Raw genomic sequence first — 26,059 nt, 5'->3', positions numbered from 1 at the left:
TGTGTGCTCACAGAAAAGAAAATAATAAAGAATTAAATCATATGTCAGGCAATAAAATCCTGCATCCTAGTCTTTTCTAAAGCATCTTTATGTAGCACTATTTTCTAGAAATCCATATTTTGTAACTGTCGGCCACTAGAGGGCAAACTGGAACAAGTCAAGGGAGGTGGTGGAATCTCCATTCTTAGAGCTTTTTAAGGCCTGGCTTGACAAAGCCCTGGCTGGGCTAATTTAGTTGGGGTTGGTCCTGCTTTGAGCAGGAGGTTGGACTAGATGACCGCCTGAGGTCTCTTTCAACTCTAATTTTCTATGATTTAACAAAAAGAAAATAAATCCTTGTCCAATAACATGCATTGCTCGATTTTAATTTTGGTTTATTGTATAGGAAGTAGCCCTTCCCCTGAACTATACCTGCAGGGAACCATATACCAGCCATGCCAACTCTTTCTGGAACAGTCAGAACCTTGACTACTCTTTGTATTGCTACCATTGCATTTGATATTACATCTCATCAAGGATCTAATCCAAACTCTGCTCTCAAGTACTGAAGTGCAAATCTGAAGTAATTGCTGATGTCAATAGAGATACAGCAGTGTTTAACCAGTGTAAGCGAGAAGAAAAGTAGGTCCCTTGTGTTTCTGCCTCACCTCTTCTCATGGACTTTAAGGCCAAAAGGGACTATCATGATCATCTAGGCTGACCTCCTGCATATCACAAGCCACAGAACCTCACCCATCCACTCCTGCAATAGGCCCACAACCGCTTGCTGAGTTACTGAAGTCCCCAACCTAGATGAAGAAAGTGATTGAAAAAGTGATTACAGTAATTTATTTTTTCAATTAATCTAACAAAAGTTTTACAACCTACTGTTACAATTTTATTTTTAAATGGAGAAGAGTAAGAATGTGAAATGTTTAATAAAGGGATCCCACCTTGAAAGCTGGAGAATCTATTCTTCCCTTGATACATGCAAAAATACCATTAATCTTACGCAGGCAGTAACAAGATATAGAACCATTGAGCCAAATTCACCATGGGCATAAGCAAGTGCAACTCCACTGAAGTCAATGGAGCAATAAATTTGACCTCTGGTGACAGCACATAAAATATCCAGCATCACAATAAACATCAGGTTAGGGCTCTTTTTTTGGCTTCTCAAAAGGGAAATTATCAAGGTAGCTTTCTGCTAAACGTATAAGCTGCCTCACGGCGGAAAGTAACAGGATGTCAACATCGCATGAAAGATCCAACTCGGAGCAGTAGTTTTTAACAGGTACAATCTGAGCAAGAGGGATTCCAAGTTTCTCTGCAGTTATCCGCATCTGTAGAAAAGATACAAAATGGATTATCCTAAAGAGATCCTGTCATAAACAGATAGTTAAGGGTTAAGGTCTCTTTTCCCTGGAAAGGGTTAACATGTAGTACCTGGTGACCACCTGACCAGAGGACCAATCAGAGATAAGATTTTTTCAAATCTCTGTGGAGGGAAGCCTTTGTCTGTGTGAGAACTGTTCTTGAATCTAACAGAGGACAGTCATGTCTCCAAGTTCTCCTGGAGTAGTTTCTACTAATTAATAGTGAGTATTAATTAGAAAGGCAAATTAGTCTTATGATTTGATTTCTATATTTGCAATTGTGTGTTTGCTAAAGGAAATGCTTTATTCCTGTTTGCTGATATTGCTTTTACTGAGAAAAGGGGCCCAGTTTCAAGTGAGGGTAAACTCTGACAGATCCCTCACTATTTTTCAATCTTTCTGTTCCTTGAGAAAGCTAAGCAAAACCTTAGAGTATTTTCACAGATATTGTTTGGTGAGATTAAAAGTGGAAGATATTGTAGTTCTTCAAACTTCCTTATACTGAAGACGTAACTACTTTCACATATATTTTGAAATCATACCCATCCTGCAACTGAAGTGGCAACTACATTTTGATGCAGTGACAGTTCAAGGCCATATTCACTATATTTTATTCTTCTTTAGCAAATTCACTGCTAGAAACTGACTGCGTAAACTACCCTGGAGGCCAAAATCCTTTATTTAATCTCAGAGGTGATACCCAGGACACAGGGCTATTTTTCCTCCATTATGATCTAGCAAGAACACTACTAGGGATTCATCTCTGGTACAATTCCACTTAAGTCCATATTTGGCCTTTCTAGATACATTTGCTGAGCCAAACCAGCTCCTTTGTACTGGATTTTGGTCATAACTAGACAGTTAAGATTCTGATGAGAATAGCTCTTCGCTGGTATAAAACTGATACAAGTCAGCTCCTTTAGAACCATGCTTCTGCACACATCCTGACCCAGCGTTGTGTGAGATATAGGGGTATGGGGAGTATGTCAGAGGCAGGGAGGGACCAAGGCAGAGCTCTGCTTTGCTATGCTAAGACTCTAAACCATGGTTCACACTGGAGCCAGCCCACAGAGCCAGGGACAGCTCTTCCCCCTGTGATTAACAGATTTCAGATACAGGACAGAATGTACCCCAGGGTCAGGACTCTACCCTAGGAACTGATCATAGAATCACAGAATATCAGGGCTGGAAGGGACCTCAGGAGGTCATCTAGTCCAACCCCCTGCTCAAAGCAGGACCAATCCCCAGACAGATTTTTGCTCCAGATCCCTAAATGGCCCCCTCAAGGATTGAACTCACAACCCTGGGTTTAGCAGGCCAATGCTCAAACCAGGGCCGCCCAGAGGATTCAGGGGGCCTGGGGCAAAGCAATTTCGGGGGCCCCTTCCATAAAAAAAAATTACAATACTATATTCTCATGGGGGGCCCCTGGGGGGCCCGGCGCAAATTGCCCCACTTGCTCCCCGCCATGGGCAGCCCTGGGAAAAATAAACCTTCTGCATCTCAGCACAAATCCAGTTTTGAGAAAACTTCTTTACAAGGTATCACTGGTTCTCAGCATCAGCTAGTGCTAAAAGGCACTAAAGCTCATTAAAAGGGTTGAACAAATATGTGCCGTCAAAACTGTTTCTGGGTCGAAAACTAGGGGTTTTTAAAAAGCAGAAAAAAAATCACAGACAACATTTGCTTTCCTTCAAAATGTGTTGTGTTTTTTTTTTATTGAAAACCTGAAATTAGTCTGCCATTACCTGAATATGGTTTGGGGTTTCAGAAGTGTGTGGCCAAATATCTGCTGCTTGCTGTGTTTGATTGTTTAAAGAAACAATAAAAAAATTCTGCTTAAAAAAAAATCCAAAACTTTTTGACCCACCTCAGCTTATGACCAAACACCTGAGCCCATCCAGTCAGAGATTTTTCCAGCTTTCTGATACACTGCTGGCTTCCTTGACTCATAGCTGTCTCCATAACTTTGGGTTCATTTAGGTTAGAATATAAGAACAGCCATACTGGGTCAAACCAAAGGTCCATCCAGCCCAGTATCCTGTCTACCGACAATGGCCAATGCCAAGTGCCCCAGAGGGAGTAAGCCTAAGGGTATGGCTACACTTACGGTTTGCAGCGCTGGTAGTTTGCAGCGCTGGTCATCCAGCTGTGTAGGAGCAGCGCTGGTGTGTGGCCACACTCACAGCTACCAGCGCTGGTGTGTGGCCACATTTGCAGTATTAGCAGCGCTGTTGGGAGTGCTGCATTATGGGCAGCTATCCCAGCATTCAAGTGCAACAACGTGCTTTTCAAAAGAGGGGGGTGGAGGGTGGTGTACTGTGACAGGGAGCGGGGAAGATAGAGTGGATTTTTGGAGCCAACACTGTTGTGTGTTAGCTTCCTGGATTGGAAAAATCACAAAATGTTCATGAGCCCTTAGTCTTAACTCTTAATTGCATACAGCCTGCCTCCAACACGGACTCTCCCCCCCCTCTCCCCCCCTGTTTCACTCACTCCCTGTGGTGTTTGCTGTGATCAGTGTTTGTTTTAGATTAGCAGTTCAACGGAGCTCCGATCGGTTCTGTTTCATTCACTCTCCCTGCCTCTCATTTGATTGTTTACAGCCAGGTACAGATGATCACAGCAAACAGGAGCTCTGTTCGGAGCTCCGATCGGTTCTGTTTCATTCACTCTCCCTGCCTCTCATTTGATTGTTTACAGCCAGGTACAGATGATCACAGCAAACAGGAGCTCTGTTCAGAGCTCCGATCGGAGCTCGTTCACAACAAAACAAAGAGAGGCTGCATAACAAAACAAAGAGAGTAATTTATAAAAGCATTCTGGGATACACCTTATACCCTGGAGGCCAATCACAGCGCTGGTGTGTGGCCACACTTGATGACCAGCGCTGCAGCACCAGCGCTGGAATCCTTATTCCCCATGCCGAGTGAGGTATACGGCCAGCGCTGCAGCCAGGGAGTTGCAGCGCTGGAAGTGCCCTGCAGGTGTGGCCACTTACTAATTGCAGCGCTGGTAGAGGCTTTCCAGCGCTGCAAATCGCCAGTGTAGCCATACCCTAACAGGTAATGATCAAGTGATCTCTCTCCAGCCATCCATCTCCACCCTCTTACAAACAGAGGCTAGGGACACCATTCGTTACCCAGCCTGGCTAATAGTCATTAATGGACTTAACCTCCATGAATTTATCTGTTTCCTAGAGACTGGCTCCATGGGGTCCCTCACAAACTGGAGACGGTTACTGTGGGTTTGTCTTTAGTATAGCTTATGTACATACTCCACGAACTGAGCATTTGCGCTTGTTCTAAATCTGGGATGAGCCTATGTTGTGAAAACTGAAATGCTCAAAATAGCACATGAATGTGAATGGACATAGGGTGTTAAAATTAAATTAACCCAGTGGTTCTCAAACTGGGGGTCGGGACCCCTCAGGGGGTCACAAGGTTATTACTGGGGGCCACGAGCTGTCAGCCTCCACCTCAAACCCTGCTTTGCCTCCAGCATTTATAATAGTGTTAAATATATTAAAAAGTGTTTTTAGTTTATAATGGGGAGGTCACACTCAGAGGTTTGCTATGTGAAAGGGGTCACCAGTACAAAAGTTTGAGAACCACTGAATTAACCCCTCTGGAGCCTCAGGAAATGTAGGGGGGGGTCTCCCTTGGTAGGGTTGGGAAGGAGATAGGTGGTGTAGGATATTGCTCTTCTCATGTGATCCCTCCCCCAGTGGCTAATTTTAAATGAAGCTACCCTCCCCTGACATGAATCTCCCTATGGCACTGAAATTAAATATAGACTATAATTTGGCATTTGAGAAGTGAAAGGGATGGTAGCCCTAATGGAAATGCGAACAGCTTGGCTCTTCTGCAAGCCTCAAACTGCTGAATGAGCTTTAGGGTAGGGAAGGATGTGCCTCCCAAACAGCCTGGCCCTGCCCCCTATCCGACCACTACCCACTTCTTGCCCCCCGACTGGCCCCCCTCAGAATCCCCAACCCATTCTGCTCCTTGCCCCCTCACTGTCCCCCAGAGACCCTCCACTACCACCCCAGGACCCCACCCCTGCTCCCTGTCCCCTGACTGCCCCAACCCCTATCACCCCCTCGCTGAGTCCTGACAGACCCGTGTAACGCCCACAATCAAACCCCCCCATTCCCTGTCCCCTGACCGCCCCCCAACCTCTGCCCCCTCTCTGTCCCTGGGACTCCCTGCCCCTTAGCCAACCCCCCCCAGCCCTGGCCCCTTACCCCGGGCTCCCCTCTCCCCACGCGGCTCTGAGCGAGGCGGGGCTCAGGGGCCCCGCCGGAGCCACGCTGCAGCTGTCCGGGACGCTGCTGGATGGGCTGAGGCTCCGGGAGAGGGGAGGGGAGGAGACGGGGCCGGGGCGGGAGCCTCGGCCATGCTCGTGGGGGCCCCTGCGGAGCCCGGGGCCTGGGGCAAATTGCCCCACTTGCCCCCCCCTCTGGGCAGCCCTGGCTCAAACCACTGAGCTATTCCTCCCCCCTTAAAAAAAAGAAAAAAAAACTGGATGGGACCTTGAAAAGTCATTGAGTCCAGCCTGCTGCTTTCACTAGCAGAACCAAGTAGTAATTTTTCCCCAGATCCCTAAATGGCCCCCTCAAGGACTGAACTCATAACCCCGGGTTTAGCAGGCCAATGCTCAAACCACTGAGCTATCTCTCCCCCCATGTAGGTGTTGGTTTCTGATGGGATATTTAAGAGAATTTTGGATTTAATACTAAAATTTGGGCAGATTTAGATTATTTAGAGTAAACTCTTTTAAAAACTATTTTATTTTAATATTTTAATCCAGTCCCTTTGTATCATTTCTGCTGAACAAAGCAGTCAGAACGCAGTCATATCTCCTAAGCTAAATATTCCCCAGGTGAGTTGGCTATTCCTCTTGGCTGGGAGACGGTCACTTAGGTGCCTAAATACCTTTGAGAAATGTGGCCCAACTCCCATTGAAAATTGCTGATGGCTAAATCAGCCCCAGGCCAACCTCAGTATTTGGGAACTGCAAACCACCCCCAGCCTCTGATTCTCCACAACTTTCCACCTTGTGTTAGCATTTATGGCTGTGCAAAGTGAGTGCAGAGTAGGTGTAAAAATCAACCAAAGCAAAATGGTAGCATTTTACAAGCACTCTGCACGGGGTAAAAATCTATACAAGATGGAAGCTAGCAGGGAATCAAACCTTTATGGATTCTCTCCTGAGTCAGACGCTGTCAGCATGGGACAGGGGCAAGGAGTCCAAGGAGAAACTTCTATGTGCTGGTGCGTGAGCCGTGTCATGACTTAGAACAGCCGAGGGACTGTACAAAATTAATCCAGCAGTGTTTGCTCCCCGAAAGACAATCTGCTTAAAACAAAATCAGTAGAACAGAGCTCCCTCCCACTTCCTTCCTCCCCTGAAGTGCTCTTTTTTTTCAGTTTTACACCTATTCACACCAGGGGAAATTTGCACCTGGCCAGTTTTGGCCAGACTCCAGCTCCTTCATATGGAGTGGGGTTTGGCAAAAGAATCTGGCCCTTAATTTTTAATGAGGTTTCTGGTATCTCCACCTTTTCCTGTTATGCAGTTTTATTCTTCAGAGGTGCAGCTTGCAATTTTAACAAGTCCTAAACCTTTTAGGTAAACCAAAACCTGAGGTATTAAATTTAGTTATATTTTCAGCTTGTGCCTACAAGCCCAGAATGAGAATGTGTGTAGGAACCTGAGGGGATGCAAGTACTGCAAACGTACTGTTGAGTATCACAATACCTTGATTTGTTCAAATCAATTGAGTTAATAGATAGCACCACAGTCAACAATGCCATTCTTTACCTGTTTCTCAACAGCTTTGCTTTTGTACACACACTGGATGTCTTCTTCAAGACCAGGGCAAATGTCATCCACTTTAGTTAGCAAAACCAGTTGTGGGATTCCTGTACCAAAAAAAAAAGAATAAGATTTTAAACCTAATTTCCCATCAGTTCTTCATTGCAACTGCTTCTGCTTATATAAGGTGAAAGCGTTTTTGTTTTGCACAACAGCATTAGAAAAAGATTAATTATTAAACTAATATTAAGTGAACAGTTATTGGGCAGCACCCTAATTCTCTTGGTGGGAAGATGCTTTGTAAACAAAATTATTATTATTCCACTAGTATTGTAGACACTTCACTTAATGACTCACTCATCTCATTGGGAAGATTGCCAGGGCTGAGATTCCGTGCAATGAATTCAATGACTCACAACAAGGAACTCCAAAACATGCCACACCTAGCTGAGTTCAATAGCACAACGGGGGCCTACTTTCAGCCCCGTAGGTTATGTCTCTGTCTATTGCCTCCTATGGAAATTACTCATATCACATGGAGAGAAAATCAGATATTGCGTCCAAACATAACGACAGGAGCTAACGATGTAAACTGGCATTCACAAATATCAAGACTCCTATTCTTGAGTTCTTTTTTCACTTTTTGTTGCTTCCTGTCTTCACGGCAGCTGCAAATGAATCAATCTCACTTTTACTCCCTTTTAAAAAGGTTTTAATGCCTTGGATTATACGTAATTTAAAGTAATTAATGAAATCAAAGTGATTTTTTCCTGGAGAGATGTATTCCTAGAAGCCTAGTGCACAGCTCTGTTTCCCTGGGGGCCTGTGTCAACAGGAGGGCTCTGCTGTACTGAGGAGCAGAAACTCAATAGGGCACACTGTAAAACCAAAGAGTAGAGAACAACGGAGGTGATCAGAAATTCCTCTATTCTCCCACCAACACCAGAGCCCATTGCAGTGCCCATACTTCCATCAGTCTGGGGCCCTGTCCCTCCAGAGTGCATTAATCCAGCTCAGAGAGCCAGCCAGCAGGTAAACCTCAAAAGCAATAAGTGGCAATTCCTCCTCCCAGACCAAGGATAAGCCTGGCTCCTAGCAGTACTTCAGGCCCCTAATGACCCAAGCTGCTCAGACTTGAAAGTCAGATCACCTCCTGGGCGTGCCCACTTCATTCAGTTCTACGATATTAGGAGACATAAAACATACCAAACTGGTTCACTTTCCTTCGAAGCTGTTTCAGCTTGTCTTCCAGTTTCTCAGGGAGAATCTCAATTTTGCACCCATCAATAACAAATGCAACACAATGAATCTGATCCTTCAGAGAAGGGGTCTTGACATAGCCTGGAGAATCTGGGCGAAGGGTGGCAGCTGGATTAAACTGCAAAGAAATGTTTTTATAATAATCAGTAGCACTTCCAAAGAACTGGAGATTCAAAGGGCTGTACAAACACAAACTCAAAATACCCCTCGGAGCAGGAAGACAAGTATTCTGATCTCATTTTACAGAGAGGAATACTGATATGCAGAGAGGTGAAATGATTTACCCACACTCATAAAGGGAGTGGTCAAGTCAGGATTGAAATTCCAGATTTCCTGATTCCCAGTCTCATACTCACTCTTCCAGATGAAGAGCAAGATTCTGATCTCTGTTACTGAAAACGTGTGGAAATCCAGAGTCGTTCCTTTGAAGTCAATAGAGTTCCTCTGAATTTATATCCCTTGTGGAAAAGTTACAATGAAACCAAAAGGCATCTCTAGAAAATAAAGAGGATTCACGAGATATTCCGTGTGTGTGTGTGTGTGTGTGTATACACCCATGCATACACACACACACACACACACACACACACACCATTGACTATCCCTACTATAGAGTTTTTGAACACACTTTTTATTAAGGTTCCATCTATAAAGCATTAATAAATTATTAACAGATGTTTTAATAAAAGGTTAATCGATTGTTGTCAAGTCCATCAAAAATTTACCCATAACTCTAGCTTATAACATCTACTGATGTGCTTATAACCATCTATACACATGCTGCTCAGTACTGTAATGTGCTTTTAACATTCTTCATTTATTAATTCTTTGTAAACCATTTATAGATGGAATTTTAATATAAAGTGGGACCAAATAAATCATGGAAAGATTGGTCTTGTGGTTAAGGCATAAAACTGAGACTCAGGAGATCTCACTTCCAATATAACTTTGACCAAGATAATTAATCACTGTTCCTCAGTTTCATAGCTTTAATATTAGGTTAATAACACTTAATACCTTGCTGAGTTGTTATGAGGATTAAGTTAAGATTTGTGAGGAGCCAAGATACTAAAGTGATGAGAGTCATACAACGATCTTAGCCCTCCATCTTTGCTTCTGTAACAAACTCAGCTCAGGTGAATGGCCAATCAAATTCTACATCTCTTGCATATTACAACAGTTAAAATTAGAAATGGTCTATAGGCAGCAGCTCTCTACTAGGCAAGACAAAAGGCCACATAAGAAGGCACTGTACTAAGCTTGAATATGGTGGAAGCTGCTCTTTGCAATGTTTTAAAACAATGTTTTCTAAAAATTCAAAATGTCAACCTTGTTTCTGCTTTACCAAACTAACCCATTCTTCATTTTTCAATTTTTTTTCACAAAAAAATAAAAAATTGCTCATTTCCTGAAAACCAGTTAAAAAAATAGAGAATTATTTCAATAATATAAATGATTACATTTTTGCTAAAAATCTTTCAAAAAATGTCATGAAAAACTACAAGAATTTCAAGAGATAACAGAAATTTGGGCTGGGGGGGGTTCAAGTCCATTTTTCTATTTAAAACCTTTTTGTTCAAAATATTTCAACCACCTCCAATCTTTATACACCTTGAGCCTGATTCTCCCTTGGCTTGTACCTGAACAAAGTAGGTGCTAAACGCTACCTGGGCAGAAGGGTGGATAGCGATTTACATCAACTTCACATGACTGTAAGAGGCTACACAAAGTGCAGGACAGTGGAGAATCGGGCCCAAACACAAATTTCCCATAGTTTATTCCTTTTCAGATACACCTTACCTATGATCACCATTCATAAGGTTTTACTGTACAGTACCACATTTGCAAGAATGTACTGAGTACTGTAGATATTTTGTTCCACAGTAATTAAATTTAGGATATAATATTTGTACATGTAAAAAAACATTAAAGGATATCAGTTGAACTGCATAGAATTGTAGAAATCCTACCTGGTACCTATCAGGAATGTGGCCTTTTATTATGTTGGACACTTCATCAATTTCCAGACCTGTTCCTGATTTTTCTTCTATTCCCATTGTGTCACAGAAGATAATAGGCAGAGGCTTGCCATCCCTTCCATCTTTAACTGGGTAAGCCCTATACTATTGGGGTAAAAAAAAGTAACATATAGAAATACATATTTAAAAAATCCATATTTAGCACCAGATTATCTCTCATCCATATTGAGTAATACCTTTCTTCTCACAAGTACATGCATGGAATTCAGTGGGGGCAATCATGGACTATCTTTGGGTTTTCCGTTTAGTGGGAAAAAAATGTTGATTTTTAACTAAGAGACTGTGCTTTAGTTTGGATATTTATTAATTAGAAGCAAATATTTACCTGTGTTGTCACGCTAGTATTATCAGATCCTGCTATGGCTTGGCTTGTCACATAACCTCGGAAAACAGAATTCACAGAGTTGAAAAAACTGGACTTCCCGGCTCCAATTGGACCAAGAACCAAAATCCGAATCTGTGGCACTGAATTTAAATAAGGTTTGTAAGATCTGATTTCCTCCATTATTTTCGCTCTTTCCCTGTTAAGACAAAAAGATTTGCATAATTTCAAACACGCATGAGATCACAGCACATGTTTTGCACTGCATTTAGGCACAGTGAATTCAGTAAACTGAAATATACCTGTCGGAGAAAAACTCAGTTCTCACTCTGGTTGGGTGCAGCAAAGTCAGATACTTTATTTATTCTCAAGCAATTGCATAGAGAGAGGGAGTGCGCTAGGACACAGGGTTTCCCTCTCCTAGGCAGGTCTCTCCACAGGTGAATTACAGCAAGCATTTATACTTTTTGTTACATACAATAATAAGCAACAGCTGCATTTTGTTTATACATAGGCCATCTTGATATCTTATTTTTCTCACTTCTATTTAGACACTAGTCTGCATTCCACCTTATCGACACAAAGTCGCAACAACTTCTCACACAGTTCTTTCCCATTCGCCTCACACAATCCTCGCTTCTACAAATCTCGTGTTATTAGGGTTACAGCTAGCCTGACTTTTGCTAACAGAGACTGTCATGCATTAAGATCCCCTACAAATCCCTGTCAGTTCTTTCTCTACTTCCACATTCCCCATCCCCCCCATATCTTCCATCTTTAACTATCATCAAACACACAGTCTTCTCAGGGCTGTTGCACCAGCCAGAATGACCACAGTTGATCGCGTCACACAAGGCATTGTGTTGTTAAGTTCCTAGATCTGGCTCAATCCTGCGAATCCACAAATCTCAGGGGTGGCCCCACTGCCGCACCAGGTACAGTCAAAACATGAACCCCCCAGGTGTCAATAGAGAGTTTGAGAGCATCCTGGTAACATGGCCAAAGAGCATCCAGTGGTGCTTTTGAATACAATGAGCAACTGAAGAACAGCCAGACTCCTCTGACAGAATGAACTTCACACAAAGTCAAACAACTTTGACATGGTTTGGACATGGAATGGATCTTTAACTATGATATCCTCTAATTTTGGGTGCCCAATTTTAAACATCCTATGGCCTGATTTTCAGAAAGTGCTGAGTACCCAGAATTCCTATTGAAGCCAATGGGAGATTCAGGTGCTCAGCACCTATACAAATCTGGCCTACAATGTCTCCACCTGGGTACCCCATATCAGTGGTCAACTTTGAAAATTTTGAAAATGTATTCAACCAATGCTGCTTAAAACAGTTGCTTTGACATGTCACTGGAGAATTAAATCTCTGTTGCAATGTGCTGACTGTCACTGGTAATGCAGCAAAGTTACATCCATTCATTCAAACAGGCTTAGAAGTAGACTAAAAACTACTAAGAGGGTAGGACGAATCCGTTTTCACAACATATGTATACAGAGCATACAAGTTGTCATGCAGTACGCATGTATTCAGGTAACCAAGTTCAGGTACCGTAAACCACCAAATGCAGCTTAGATCTTGTAAGCTGTGCACTGTGAAAACATAGCAAATAAGCAAAATCAGGCAGAACGGACACATCTGAACCAATGTCTAGTACAGAAGTGGGCACATTACGGCCCGCGGGCCACATCTGGCCTGCGGGACCGTCCTGCCCAGCCCCCAAACTCCTGGCTGGGGAGGCTAGCCCCCAGCCCCTCCCCTGCTGTCCCCCCTCCCCCGCAGCCTCAGCTCGCTCGCTCCGCCACCGGCACAATGCTCTGGGAGGCAGGGCTGTGAGCTCCTGGGGCAGTGCAGCTGCAGAGCCCGGCCTGACCCGTCGCTCTGTGCTGCATGGTGGTGGCGGCGGCGTGGCCCAGCTCCAGCCATGCGGTGCAGCTGTAGAGCCACCAGCCACCGGTGCTCCAGGCAGTGCGGTAAGGGGGTAGAGAGCAGGGGGGGTTGGATAGAGGGCAGGGGAGTTCAGGGTGGTGGTCAGGGGGCGGGGGTCTGGACAGGACTAGAGGTGGTCGGGGGAGGAACAGGAGGTTGAATGGGGGCAGGGGTCCTGGGGGGGGCAGTCAGGAAGGAGGGGGGGTTGGATGGAGCGGCAGGGGGCAGTCAGGGGTAGGGGTTCCAGAGGGAGTTAGGGGACAGGGAGAAGGGGTGGTTGGATGAGGCAGGGATTCCCAGGGGGGCATCAGGAATGAGAGGAGGGGTTGGATGGGCCAGCGGGGGTTAAGGGGCGGTCAGGGGACAGGGAGCGGGGCTGTGTGGATGGGGCGGGAGTCCCAGAGGGGCCATCAGGGAACAGGGGGAGTTGGATGGGGCAGGAGTCCCAGGATGGGGGGCGGGGCAGATAGGAGGTGGGGGCTGGGCCACAACCCCCTCCCCTAACCGGCCATCCATACAATTTATGAAACGCGATGCGGCCCTCAGGCCAAAAGGTTTGCCCATCCCTGGTCTAGTATGTGTTCACTGGAGTGTGACTGTTGTCCAGGTGTGCATCTGTCAACATAGCAAAGGAGTTTCTGAATAGGATGAGGTGAACAGAAATTCTCTACACTCAAGGTGATATCAGGCACAGTGACTTCATGTTCCTGATTTTTGAAGTGAGGACAGTGGCATGCTTTATAGAAATGTCTTTTTACACTGTTGACACATGGCATCTTTGACAAAAGATCCTCTACAGCTAACTTTGTAGAAGCATACATGCTTAGCGGAAGCACAACATTTTTTCATGGAAGATGCTTTAACTACTCAGATATCTGTTGGAAAAGTAGGACAGCAAAGCACAAAATGTCTAACAAGTTCTCTGAATGTGTTGGAGACCATGTGTTGTTTCAGACGGTGAAGGAAGTAAGCAGGAAGCAACCATTTTAGATTTGATTCAGAATAATAGGAAGGAATTGGTTGCAAATCTGAAGGTAGAAAGCAATTTGGGTGAAAGTGATTATGAAATGATAAATTTCATGACTCTAAGGAAAGGAAGGAGTGAGAACAGTAGAATGAGGACAACAGACCTCAAACTCAGGGAACTGGTAAGTAAGGTCCCATGGGAAGAAAATGTAAGGAAAAAGGATGTTCAGTAGAGGTGGCAGTTTCTCAGAGAGACAATATTAAATGCACAGCACCAAACTATCCAGATGTGAAGGAAAGACAGCAAGAATAGCAAGAGGCCAATATGACCTGAAAAATCAAAAAAGAATCATACAATAAGTGGAAATGTGAACAAATTGCTAAGGATGAGAACAGAAGAGTAGTATAAGCAGGTAGGACAAAATCAGAAAGGCTAAGGCACCAAATGAGTTACACCTAAAATGGGACATAAAAGCAGGGTGGATTTTAAAAGAAGATTTTAAAATATTATTTAAATTATAATAGGTTTTCTTTTTATAAACAAACCTGTTAAAAATAAAATCTGAATTTAATACAAAATATGTTAAGGTCAAAATTTATTATAATCTCTTGAAATATTTAAATTAAAGAATTAGTATGCTGAATCCATGAGCCTCCATCAAAAACTTTGAGTTAAAAGCTGCTTTTCTATATAAAGAAAGTATCAGGGGAAAAACATTTAACTTTTGAGGTCAAACTTTATAAATACGGCACAAGAGTAGCAATTAAGCAATATATCATTCACTATTTTCTAACATACTATAAATGTACCATTAATAAGAATCTGAAAATATAAAGCTATATAGTTGTTTAAATAAATGCATATAATTATAGTGTACCTTTCTAGGCAGCAAAAAAAGAACCAAATCTAGTGTAATGGTTCTATTTAGTTGTAAATCAACATGTTTTAATGGTTATATCAGCCAATGAGAATGCACCTTTCTTTAGAAATACGAATGAATACACACTTTTCTGGACTAGGACTCGAGGAACGTCAGAGAGAGCTTGAGGCACAGGACTGACCGAGATGGAATACACTGTAACTCTCTATGTTAACCAAGGACTTTCTATGCTGTGTTCCAGATATCAAATAAACCTTTCTGATTTTTACAATGCTGTCTGAGATTCACTCCAGATTAAAACAACAAGGAGTCCTTGTGGCAGCTTAGAGACTAACAAATTTATTTGGATATAAGCTTTCGTGGGCTAGAATCCACTTCATCAGATGCATGGAGTGGAAAATACAGTAACAGGTATATTTACACATAGTACATGAAAAGATGGGAGTTGCCTTACCAGGTGGGGTGGTCAGTCTAATGAGACTAAATATACCTGCTACTGTATTTCCAGTCCATGCATCTGATGAAGTGGGTTCTAGCCCATGAAAGCTTATGCTCAAATAAATTTGTTAGTCTCTAAGCTGCCACAAGGACTCCTCATTGTTTTTGCTGATACAGACTAACACAGCTACCACTCTGAAACCTGACTCCAGATCAGAGGTAGGCAACCTATGGCACGCATGCCGAAGGCGGCACACGAGCTGATTTTCAGTGGCACTCACACTGCTCGGGTCCTGGCCACTGGTCCGGGGGGCTTTGCATTTTAATTTAATTTTAAATTAACCTTCTTAAATATTTTAAAAACCTTATTTACTTTACGTACAACAATAGTTTAGTTATATATTATAGACTTCTAGAGACCTTCTAAAAACGTTAAAATGTATTACTGGCACGCGAAACCTTAAATTAGAGTGAATAAATGAAGACTCGGCACACCACTTCTGAAAGGTTGCTGACCCCTGCTCCTGGTTAAGGAAATTAGGGGTGCATTGCTCCCTTTGGGTTTCCAATTCAAATGGACTCACTAAAGGGAGCTCACAGAGTTAAGCAGGGGAGCTGAAGGCTCAGAGGTTTGGTCCCAGGAGTCAGAGAATCGATGGGCTTACCCCAGTGAGAGAATGTAACCCAAAGGGGGATAACACACTGAAGGGGTCTTCTCGGAGACTCTTCCAGAGCTGTGCGAGAGCACCAGACCTGTGGATTCTGTGACAAAGATTATTCTTAAAGAGCAGTTCTTAAGGGTTTGCCATCATACTGAGTGGACATATCCAGTGGGGTTCCACATGGATTGGTCCTGGGTATGGAAGTATTCCATATTTTCAGTTATGACTTGAATAATGAAGTGGAGAATATGTTTATAAAATAAGTGGATGACACTAAGACGAAGGGATTATAAACACTTGGGATGACAAGGTTGGAATTCAAAATGAGGTTAACAAATTGGAGAATTGGTCTGAAATCAACAAAATGCAATTCAATAAAGACAAGGTGTAGCGAAGCGGTCTGGCTCCCCGCCGCCCCGGAGAGGGACAAGCCTGGACACCAAAGTGGGCGAAGCCAGCAAACCCTGAGCCCACCCCTCAGAGGTCAAGGCGCAGGACAGGAAGTATAAAAGCCCAGAGCTCACTTGAAGCTCAGCCACCAGAGAGACCAGACGCCTGTGGTGTAGCTCCCAGTGGGGAGACCATGGCGATCAGCGGCCGAACCGAGGACTAGCCAGATCAGCCAACACCTGATGCTAGCCCGAGCCCAGAGACACTACCAAGCCTACCACTCACCCATTACCCTGAGGAACTGCCAGGCCTACCGTTTGCCAGTTACCCCGAAGAGCTGCCAAACCAACCACTAGCCAGCTACCCTGAGGAGCCCATGATGTGGGACCCCATGGAGGACATTGTCCGGACCCAGGAACCTCTAGAGGGGAAGGAAGGAAGTAGCCCGGGGACAGCCAACCCGAGTCTGGCTGCAACACTGCCAGAGCCAATGTCAGTGTGTTGCGGTCAGGATCCATACTGACGCAGCAGCAGGTCTTCTGCCGCTGCTAGGGCCCCGGGCTGGGACGCAGAGAAGTGGATGGGTCTGCGTCCCCCCTGCCACCCACCTCACGGGTGTCAGTCTCCCCCTCTCCCAGGCCGCTCGGAGCCAGGAGTTTGCTGTTCAACCTGTTTGCTCAGCCCCTGCCTGAGGGTCTGAGCTACTGACTGTTTGTTGGCCCGCCCTGACCCAGGGCCTGGGCCTGCTAATATTGAACTGTTTGCTCAGCCCCTGCCTGAGGGCCTGAGCTACTGACTGTTTGTTGGCCCGCCCTGACCCAGGGCCTGGGCCTGCTAATATCGAACTGTTTGTTCAGCCGGCCTGAGCTGCTGACGCTTTGCCGCACAGCCAAGCTAATTCCCCAACACACCTGACCAAAGTAGGATAGCGTTCTGTCTCCCCGCCGTCCCGGAGTGGGACAAGCCCGGCCGAACTGCCCTACTCAAGGGCATAGTACTAAAATTAGGAAGGAAAAATCAAATGTGCAGCTGGAATAGGCTTCTCAGGGAGGTTATAGAATCCCCATCACTGGAGGTTTTTTAAGCACAGGTTAGATAAACCCCTGTCAGGGATGATCTCGGTATATTTAGTCCTGCCTCAGTGCAGGGAACTAGATTAGGTGACTTCTTGAGATCCCCTCCAGCCCAATATTTCTATAATTCTATGCTGAGATGCACAGGGTTTTCTAAATGTATTAAATACTTTTATGTTTGCCACACTGTACCTATGCCACTCTGGGAACTGCCCAGATAAGTGACTAGTTGCTTAATCATGGTCTGTAATCCTCTGGAATGTCACTAAGTCTCTGCCATGGCAGACTCAGTGTGGCTAAGAATAAGCATAGCTCTTCATGAAGCTTATTTTGGTTCAGACATTAAATAATTCATTTATGTTTGATCTGTTCTGAAATCATCATTTTGTACTTATCCCCAGACTGTGAGGTGCTCAGACACCATGGTCATAGGTGCCCTATTGGTACCTAAGATACACAGATAAGCATCAAATACCACATGTCTGTCTATTCTAGCACCATCTACTTAAAGTAGCTCGCATCATCTGGTGGCCACAGATCATTATAGTGATATATTGCAACAAGTAACTTACTCAGTTGTCCATGTAATCTTCCTCCATGGAGATTCCAGGAAACTGCTAATATCTAGCGGAAAGGAACATATAACGTTAAGAGTACGAAGCTATAATTTCCTCAATAAACATTTTCTCTTTTGATATCAACATACCTTCAACTCGATACACCTCACATTCTGTAAGGCCTAGATCATTTCCATGCAGGTCAGCAACATTATATGTGTAGTTGTTGTTAGAACTTGTTGCCGCTGCGGCGGCATTTTGGTTCAATAACTGCAGTGCTCCACCGCCAAAATTAGGGCCAAGGGAACTATAGTCATATATAGCACCTGATGCAGTTGTAACAGGAATTTTTAGTGGGCTGAGCCCACCCTCTCTGCCTTTTAATCTAAAGAGAAAAGCCTTCTCATCCTTTATGTACCCTCCAGATGAAACATAGCACTGACTTGTAAATCCTCCAAAAACATAACCACTTCCGTTATATGCTACTGCTACAGTTGGCCCTTGTCCATCACACTTGGCATGAAATATAGAAGCATTGTAACCATGGACGCTTGCTTTATAGAGAAGAGAGAATTGTCTGCTCCCCAACAGATGTTGCAGTTGCTTTACTTCATCTTGTGTTAATCTAGATTTGACACCAGCCATTCTTCTTAATCTAAAAAGACAGAAAAGATGTTACAAAGGCAAGTATAACAGTAAGAAAAATGTATTATTATTTTTAACTCATCTCACCAAAGATGGAAGACAATAGGGAAGGCCCTGTGTTTCCCATGGAATAAAGTGGCATGTTAGTAAATCATTATCATCATCATCATTATTCCAGTTTTATTCCATGAGTATCTAGACATTCCAACTGAGGACATGTGTGTTGTGCCTAACATTGCATTAGGCACTATGTAAACACATAGTTAGAGTCAGTCCCTAACCCCAAAAGCCTACTGTCAAAATAAACAAGACAGACAAATAGTGGGAGAAAGATGTTTTTATCCCCATTAACAGATGTGGGAAACGATGCAGGGAGGGCCAACTAGTCTAACTCAGCATAGCTTCATGGACTTCACAGCAAAATACTTTTTCGGCCTGAATGGAGACAAAATATTCTTAAAACGTATGGCCCAATTGTGTTGCGTTTACTCGGGCAAAACTCCTATTGACTTCAATGCAAATCAGGACCGTTTTATCTAAATGGTGAAACCTTTCATACTGTGACCTGATTCTAATCTTACTTAGACTGGATAACTATATAGACTTCACTGATTTATGGTGGTGTAAATGAGAGAAAATACATATTCACTGTCTCAAAAATATAGTTCCCAGTTTATGGAGTGAATCTTTTTTCTATTTCCAGTAACAAAAGAATGGCATACTGGCTCAGACTAATGGTCCACCTGGCCCGGTATCCTGTCTTCTGACAGTAACCAGTGCCAGAAGCTTCAGACAGAATGAATAGAACAGGGCAATTTTGAGTGATCCACCACCTATTGTCCAGTCCCAGCTTCTGACACTTGGAGCTTTAGGGACACCCAGAGCATAGGTTTGCATCCCCGACCATCTTCGGTAATAATCATTGATGGATCTATCCTCCATGAATGTATTTAATTCTTTTTTGAATCCAGTTATTCAAAAAATAACCTTCACAACAAGTTCCACCAGTTGACACTGCATTGTGTGAAGAAGTACTTCTCATTGTTTGTTTTAAACCTGCTGCCTATTAATTTCATTAGGTGACCCCCTAGTTCTTGTGTTATATGAAGGGGTAAATAACACTTTCCTAGTCACTTTTTCCATACCATTCATGATTTTATAGACCTCTATCATACTCCCCCTTAGTCATCTCTTTTCTAAATAAAACAGTATGAAAGTTGTTCCATACCCCTAATCATTTTTGTTGTCCTTCTCTGCACCTTTTCCAATACCATTATATCTTTTTAGAGATGGGATAACCAGAACTGCACACAGTATTCAAAATGATTAAAGGTCTGGAAACATGACCTATGAGGGAAGATTGAAAAAACTGGGTTTGTTTAGTCTGGAGAAGAGAAAACTGAGAGGGGACATGATAACAGTTTTCAAGTACATAAAAGGTTACAAGGAGGAGGGAGAAAAATTGTTCTTCTTAACCTCTAAGGCAGGGCCGCCCAGAGGATTCCGGGGGCCCGGGGTCTTCAGCGGTGGGGGGCCCTTCCGTTCTGGGACCCGCCACCTGAAGACCCACGGCGGACACCCCCCCCGCCGCCGCTGCCGAATTACCGCCGAAGCCGGACCCGCCGCCGAAGTGCAGCCCGGTCTTCGGCGGTAATTCGGCGGAGGGGGGCCCCGCCGCGGGTCTTCAGGGCACTTCGGCGGCGGGTCCCGGAAGGGAAGGGCCCCCCGCCGCCGAATTACCGCCGAAGACCGAGCTGAACTTCGGCGGCGGGTCCCGCTCCGTCTTCGGCGGTAATTCGCCAGCGGGGGGGTCCTTCCGCCCCGGAGCGGAAGGACCCCCGCCGGCGAAGACCGGGAGCGGAGAAGCTCCTGCGCCCGGCCCCGCAAGAGTTTTCCGGGCCCCCCGGAGGGAGTGAAGGACTTCGCTCCGGGGGCCCTGAAAAACTCTGGTGGGGGCCCCTGTGGGGCTCAGGGCCTGGGGCAAATTGCCCCTCTTGCCCCCCCCTCTGGGCGGCCCTGCTCTGAGGATAGGACAAGAAGCAATTGGCTTAAATTGCAGCAAGGGTGGTTTAGGTTGGACAGTAGGGTATTCACCCATGAAAGCTCATGCTCCAAAACTTCTGTTAGTCTATAAGGTGCCACAGGACTCTTTGCTGCTTCTAATATAATGGTCTTTACAAAAGCCATGTTGACTCTTCACATATATATAATGTTTATCTATGTGTCCGATAATTCTGTTGTTTAGTATAGTTTCAACCAATTTGCCTGGTAATGAAACTGTTTGAAATGGGCCACTCTCATTACCACTACAAAAGTGATTTTTCCTCCCTTCGTATCCTACTGTTAATTGAATTGTCTAGTTAGACTGACCTCCCTCTTGGTAAGGCAACTCCCATCTTTTCATGTACTGTGTATTTATACCTGCTACTGTATTTTTCACTCCATGCATCTGATGAAGTGGGGTTTAGCCCACGAAAGCTTATGCCCAAATAAATTTGTTAGTCTCTAAGCTGCCACAAGGACTCCTCGTTGTTTTTCCTGGTAATGAAGTTAGGCTTCCCAGCCTGTAATTGCCAGGGTTGCCTCTGGAGCCATTTTTAAAAATCAACATTAGATCAGCTACCCTCCAGTCACCTGGTACAGCAGCTGATCTAAGCGACAGGTTATATGCCACAGTTAGTAGTTCTGCAATTTTATATATGAAACTCTTGGGTGAATATCATCTGGTTGTGGTGACTTATTAACTGTTCAATTTATAAATTTGTTCCAAAACCTCCTCTGCTGCCATACCACCTCCTGAGATAGTCCCTCAGATTTGTCACATGAAAAGAATTGCTCAGGTGTGGGGATTTCCCCAACATACTCTATAAAGAATTAATTTAGCTTCTCTGCAATGGCCTTGTCTTCCTTGAGTGCTCCTTTAGCACCTTGATTGTCCAATGTCACTGTTTAGCAGGTTTCTAATGTATTAAAAAAATGCTGTTGGTTTTTATGTCTTCACTAGTTGTTCTTCAATTTCTTTTTTGGCCTGTCTTATTGTATTTCTACATTTGACTTGCCAAAGTTTATCCTCCTTGCTATTTTCCTCACTAGAATTTGACTTCCAATTTCTAAAGGATGCCTTTTTGCCTCTAACCACCTCTTTTACTCTGCTTTCTAGTCACAGTGGAACTTTGCTGCTTTTCTTTTTTTTAAAAAAAATTGGGGTGTACATTCCATTTGAGCCTCTATTATGCTGTTTTAAAACAGTCTCCATGCAATTTGCAGGCAATTCACCCGTGACTGTTCCTTTTAATTTCCATTTAATTAGCTTCCTCATTTTTGTGGTTGCACTTTTTGAAGTTAAAAGTTACTGTGGTGGGTTTCTTTGGCATTTTCCCCCTGCAATGATGTTAAATTTAACATTATGGTCACTATGAGTGGTTCAGCTACATTTACCTCTTTGACCAGATCCCGTGTTCCACTTAGGACTAAATCCAGAATTGCCTCTCCCCTTGTGGGTTCCCGGACACATTTATGGTGCCTAGAAATTTTACCTCTGAGGTGACATATACCCAGTCAATAAGAGAATAATTGAAAAAAACCATTATTAATGTGTTTTCTGCCTTTGTTGCCTCTCTCTCAATATTTCACAGTCATTGTTTCTATCCCAGTCAGATGGTTGGTAGTATATTCATACTGCTACACTCTTCCATCCATCTTCAAGGATGGAATTATTGTGTATAGAGATTCTATGATACAGTTTGATTCATTTAAGATTTTTACTTTGACGCTATGCTTTCTTTTACACATAGTGGCACTACCCCACCAATGAGCTACTCTGTCATTCTTATGTATTTTGCACCCGGGCCAGTTAATGACCAGTTGAAAGCACAGAGCCAGTCCTGCAAATCCTAACTTGAAAGATACTTGTATGAGCAAAGTGCATGGGGTTTACTGTCTGCATAACCACACAAGATTAGTTTAATAATTCTAGGTTTCAGAGTAGCAGCCGAGTTAGTCTGTATCCACAAAAAGAACAGGAGTACTTGTGGCACCTTAGAGACTAACAAATTTATTTGAGCGTAAGCTTTCATGGGCTACATCCAATGAAGTGGGCTGTAGCCCACAAAAGCTTATGCTCAAATAAATTTGTTAGTCTCTAAGGTGCCACAAGTACTCTTGTTCTTTTTAATAATTCTGAAGCTTATATGGCAAGTAGAAAGAATTAACAAACACATCAATGTTATTTGTGCTTTCACCTTGCCACGTTTCATTTCTTCTTTCACTGCACTGTTTGTATGGACGGACAGAGACTAACACACCTCCAACAACTGTTCTTTTTTAAGTTCTCTTAATATTTTCCAGGGGGAGGGGGGCTTGTTTTTTTTTCCATACTGACTGCTCTGCCCGAAGAAATCTTTGTGTGCAGCCAGACTGGGGGGGAGGAGGGGAGACAGAGAGTTTGTGTCCTTTTTTGGTATATACTCTATTTTATTATTCTTCATTATAGAGATAAAAAAAAGAAATATAAAGCTGTCCTTTACTCTTTGGGTCCTTTATCTGTAAATATGCAGAACTTTCAAGACCACTTACTGCTTAACTTCATATTAACAAATTTCTGCATGGCACAGTGCACATACTTTGCTCAGAAATGTACAATACATGCTGTCCTGAATAAATGTTCTTCTCTCGTCTCCAACTTGGAGAATTTAAAAAGAACATTCTTCACAAGATTTCCCAAGTATTCCTCTGTCCAAATATATTAGAATGATGGGACAGAAAAGATGAAACTCTACATTCTACTATTGGCAGCGGAGTGCTTCCTAAACACACTATGCTCCCTGCTTATCAAGAAGAACTAGACCTAACATTTCTTGTTTTGGGTACATCAAGAATGACTTCTCTTGCAATGCTAAGCCAATTTCTCTGCTCTCTATTTAAATATATTGCCCTGAAGAGGATGATCCAGGTTTCAATTATTACCACTAAAATCTTAGGAATATTTAGTTTAGAAAAGACTTATTAGTTAGAATTACTTGAAAGTTCTCTACCTAGCCTGTAGGTGGAGCTAGAGCAAGAGTTCTCAAACTGGAGGTCGCGAGGTTATCACATAGGGGGGTCGCGAGCTGTCAGTCTCCACCCCAAACCCCGCTTTGCCTCCAGCATTTATAATGGTGTTAAATATATTTTAAAAAGTGTTTTTAATGTATAAGGGGGGGTCGCACTCAGAGGCTTGCTGTGTGAAAGGGGTCACCGGTAAAGAAGTCTGAGAACCCCTGAGCTAGAGTGTTATGGTTAACACGTTACCCCGAATAAATCAAGAGTTACATTACTGTACCATGCGTATAGGTATAACTTGAACCCAATCTTATATATGACCATATTCACCCCTCTGCAGCCACATTCAAGAGCAGATTTTTGCCTTTCTGTGGGTATGGCTACACTTGCGAGTTGCAGTGCTGGTGGAGGCTTTCCAGCGCTGCAATTAGTAAATGTCCACACCTGCAAGGCACATCCAGCGCTGCAACTCCCTGGCTGCAGCGCTGGCCGTACACCTGGCTCAGCATGGGGAATAAAGATTGCAGCGCTGGTGCTGCAGCGCTGGTCATCAAGTGTGGCCACACACCAGCGCTGTTATTGGCCTCCAGGGTATTAGCAGATATCCCAGAATGCTTTTAACTAAATTACTCTCTTTGTTTTGTTATGCAGCCTCTCTTTGTTTTGTTGTGAACTCGAGCTCCGTAGCTCCATTGATCCCTTGATCCCGGAGCTGCTTATCTACAAACACAGCTCTTGTTTGCTGTGATCAATCTGTGAACAATCAAATGAGATAATGAGGCAGGCAGGGAGTGAGTGTGTGCTTGGCAGAAACGGGGCAGAGGGGAGAGAGGGAGTCCGTTGGCTGCAGGCTGTTTGCAGTTAAGAGTTAAGGGTAAGGGATCGGGAACATGTTCTGATTTTTCAAGGCAGGAAGGTAACACACAGTGTTGGCTCCAAAAATCCACTCTCTCTCTCTCTCGCCCGCTCCCTGTCACACTACGCCCCGCCCCACCCCCCTCTTTTGAAAAGCATGTTGCTGCCACTTGAACGCTGGGATAGCTGCCCATAATGCATCACTCCCAACAGCGCTGCAAATGTGGCTACACACCAGCGCTGGTAGCTGTGAGTGTGGCCACACACCAGCGCTGGCCCTGCACAGCTGGACGACCAGCGCTGCAACTACCAGCGCTGCAGATTTGTAAGTGTAGCCATACCCTGTGGGTATTAGTTAAAGCGATGGTACGGGGAGTATTTTAGTACCCATCTTGTGATTATATTACAAGTTCTGGCAATCAGCAGCCACCGCTACTGTCCATAACTGCTGAATGCCAGTTTCCCCAAGTCTATGTAGCAGAGGCTTTGCTAACATGTTCAGTGTGAAACAAGGAGATTTCTTTTAAACAGTGCTTTTAGCTAAGAGGTGATGTTATGGAACAAGGGAATCCAGAACATGATGATGTAATTTCCACCTTATTGGTAGCTGGCACAACTCTCTCATTCTGGCTCTTCAATCACGACACTTCCTCCTTGCTCAGCACAGCTAACATACAAATGGCTTTCTGAAACATGGCCTGGGACATGCAGGACTCCACTGGCTAAGGTGATCAATATCTGGTTTAACTATCCTCTGGTCTGATCTGAAACACACAACTTCGCGTTTTGAGAGCAAGAATTGCTCCGAGCTTTAGCTTTAGGGAAGCTTTAGCGAAGGGAAATGAGATCATCTTCCAGCTCCTGACCCCAGCTACACGTTAGAGCCTAGCTTCATAGACAGATGCTAAGTTTCTCTTCGGAGCGTATAAAACTTTCGCGCATTTAAAAACCAAACCTTCTCTCAAGCCGTCTTAACACTTTAAGCGCTCACAATGTCTATATGCAAAGATACAGGCTCTTACCGTGCAAGCTCTTCTCTTGGGAAGTCTCAGGGCGGAGAAGAAACGAAACTGAAAGTCAAACCTTTGTTCTTTACAGCCCTGCCGCCAATACCGAAGCAGCCAATGGTGTTGAACTTCTGCAGTCTCCCGGGAGCGGGCTGCCAGCCCCTATCAAGTTACCAGCTCAGAGACAATTCAGCTGAAACATAAAAGAGAGGTGATGTGATTTCGAGCTTCCAGTGAGAACCAGTACTACTCGCGGTGTAATAACAAGGAAAGGAAAGGGTTAGACTTCGAAATAAAATAATTCTTTGCAATAACTCTTTAAGTGAAGGTTCTGTGGGTGAAATCATGGCTCCTATGGAAGCTTTGCTATCACTGCCAGGATTTCACCCTGCAAGTACAAATCGGAATGGCAGCACTGCTCATTATAGGTGCTGGAAGTAGAGGTGCTGGGGGTGCTGCAGAACCCCCTGGCTTGAAGTAGTTTGCATTATGTTCTGGGTTTACAGTTTGGTTCAATGGCTCTCAGCACCCCCACTAAAAAAATCATTATTTGCAGCACCTGCGCCGCTCACTTGCCACTAGGCTAACCAGACAGCAAGTGTGAAAATAGGACCGGGGGTGGAGGGTAATAGGAGCCTATATAAGAAAAAGCCCCAAATAGCCTGATTTTATAGGGACAGTTCTGATATCTGGTCACCTTACTTGCCACTCTCTTGGTGTCAATGGGTTGGGTAGTAGAAAGTCAGACCCTAGCTCTCTGTAAATGCAATGGAAGGTTTTGGGATTCCTTTCTCAGGTAGATTTTCAAT

The 26,059-nt window shown here is 44.0% G+C and overlaps 1 protein-coding gene across 1 annotated transcript; it reads right to left on the bottom strand.

The window, feature by feature from the left end:
- Window positions 1-811: 811 nt before the first annotated feature.
- On the bottom strand, window positions 812-25,386 carry LOC123376518 (interferon-induced protein 44-like). The gene is made up of 8 exons (XM_045028573.1): window positions 25,266-25,386; window positions 17,853-18,358; window positions 17,719-17,770; window positions 10,800-10,995; window positions 10,406-10,558; window positions 8,382-8,553; window positions 7,182-7,282; window positions 812-1,322 (listed from the first exon to the last, which is right to left on the bottom strand). Exons 2-8 carry the CDS (start codon window positions 18,346-18,348, stop codon window positions 1,134-1,136), a joined length of 1,359 nt encoding a protein of 452 aa, XP_044884508.1. The 5' UTR covers window positions 18,349-18,358; window positions 25,266-25,386; the 3' UTR covers window positions 812-1,133.
- Window positions 25,387-26,059: the final 673 nt, after the last annotated feature.

Source organism: Mauremys mutica, chromosome 8 (genome assembly GCF_020497125.1).
Source record: "Mauremys mutica isolate MM-2020 ecotype Southern chromosome 8, ASM2049712v1, whole genome shotgun sequence".
Taxonomy (NCBI): domain Eukaryota; kingdom Metazoa; phylum Chordata; order Testudines; family Geoemydidae; genus Mauremys; species Mauremys mutica.
This window is presented reverse-complemented; position numbering and strand designations above follow the sequence as displayed.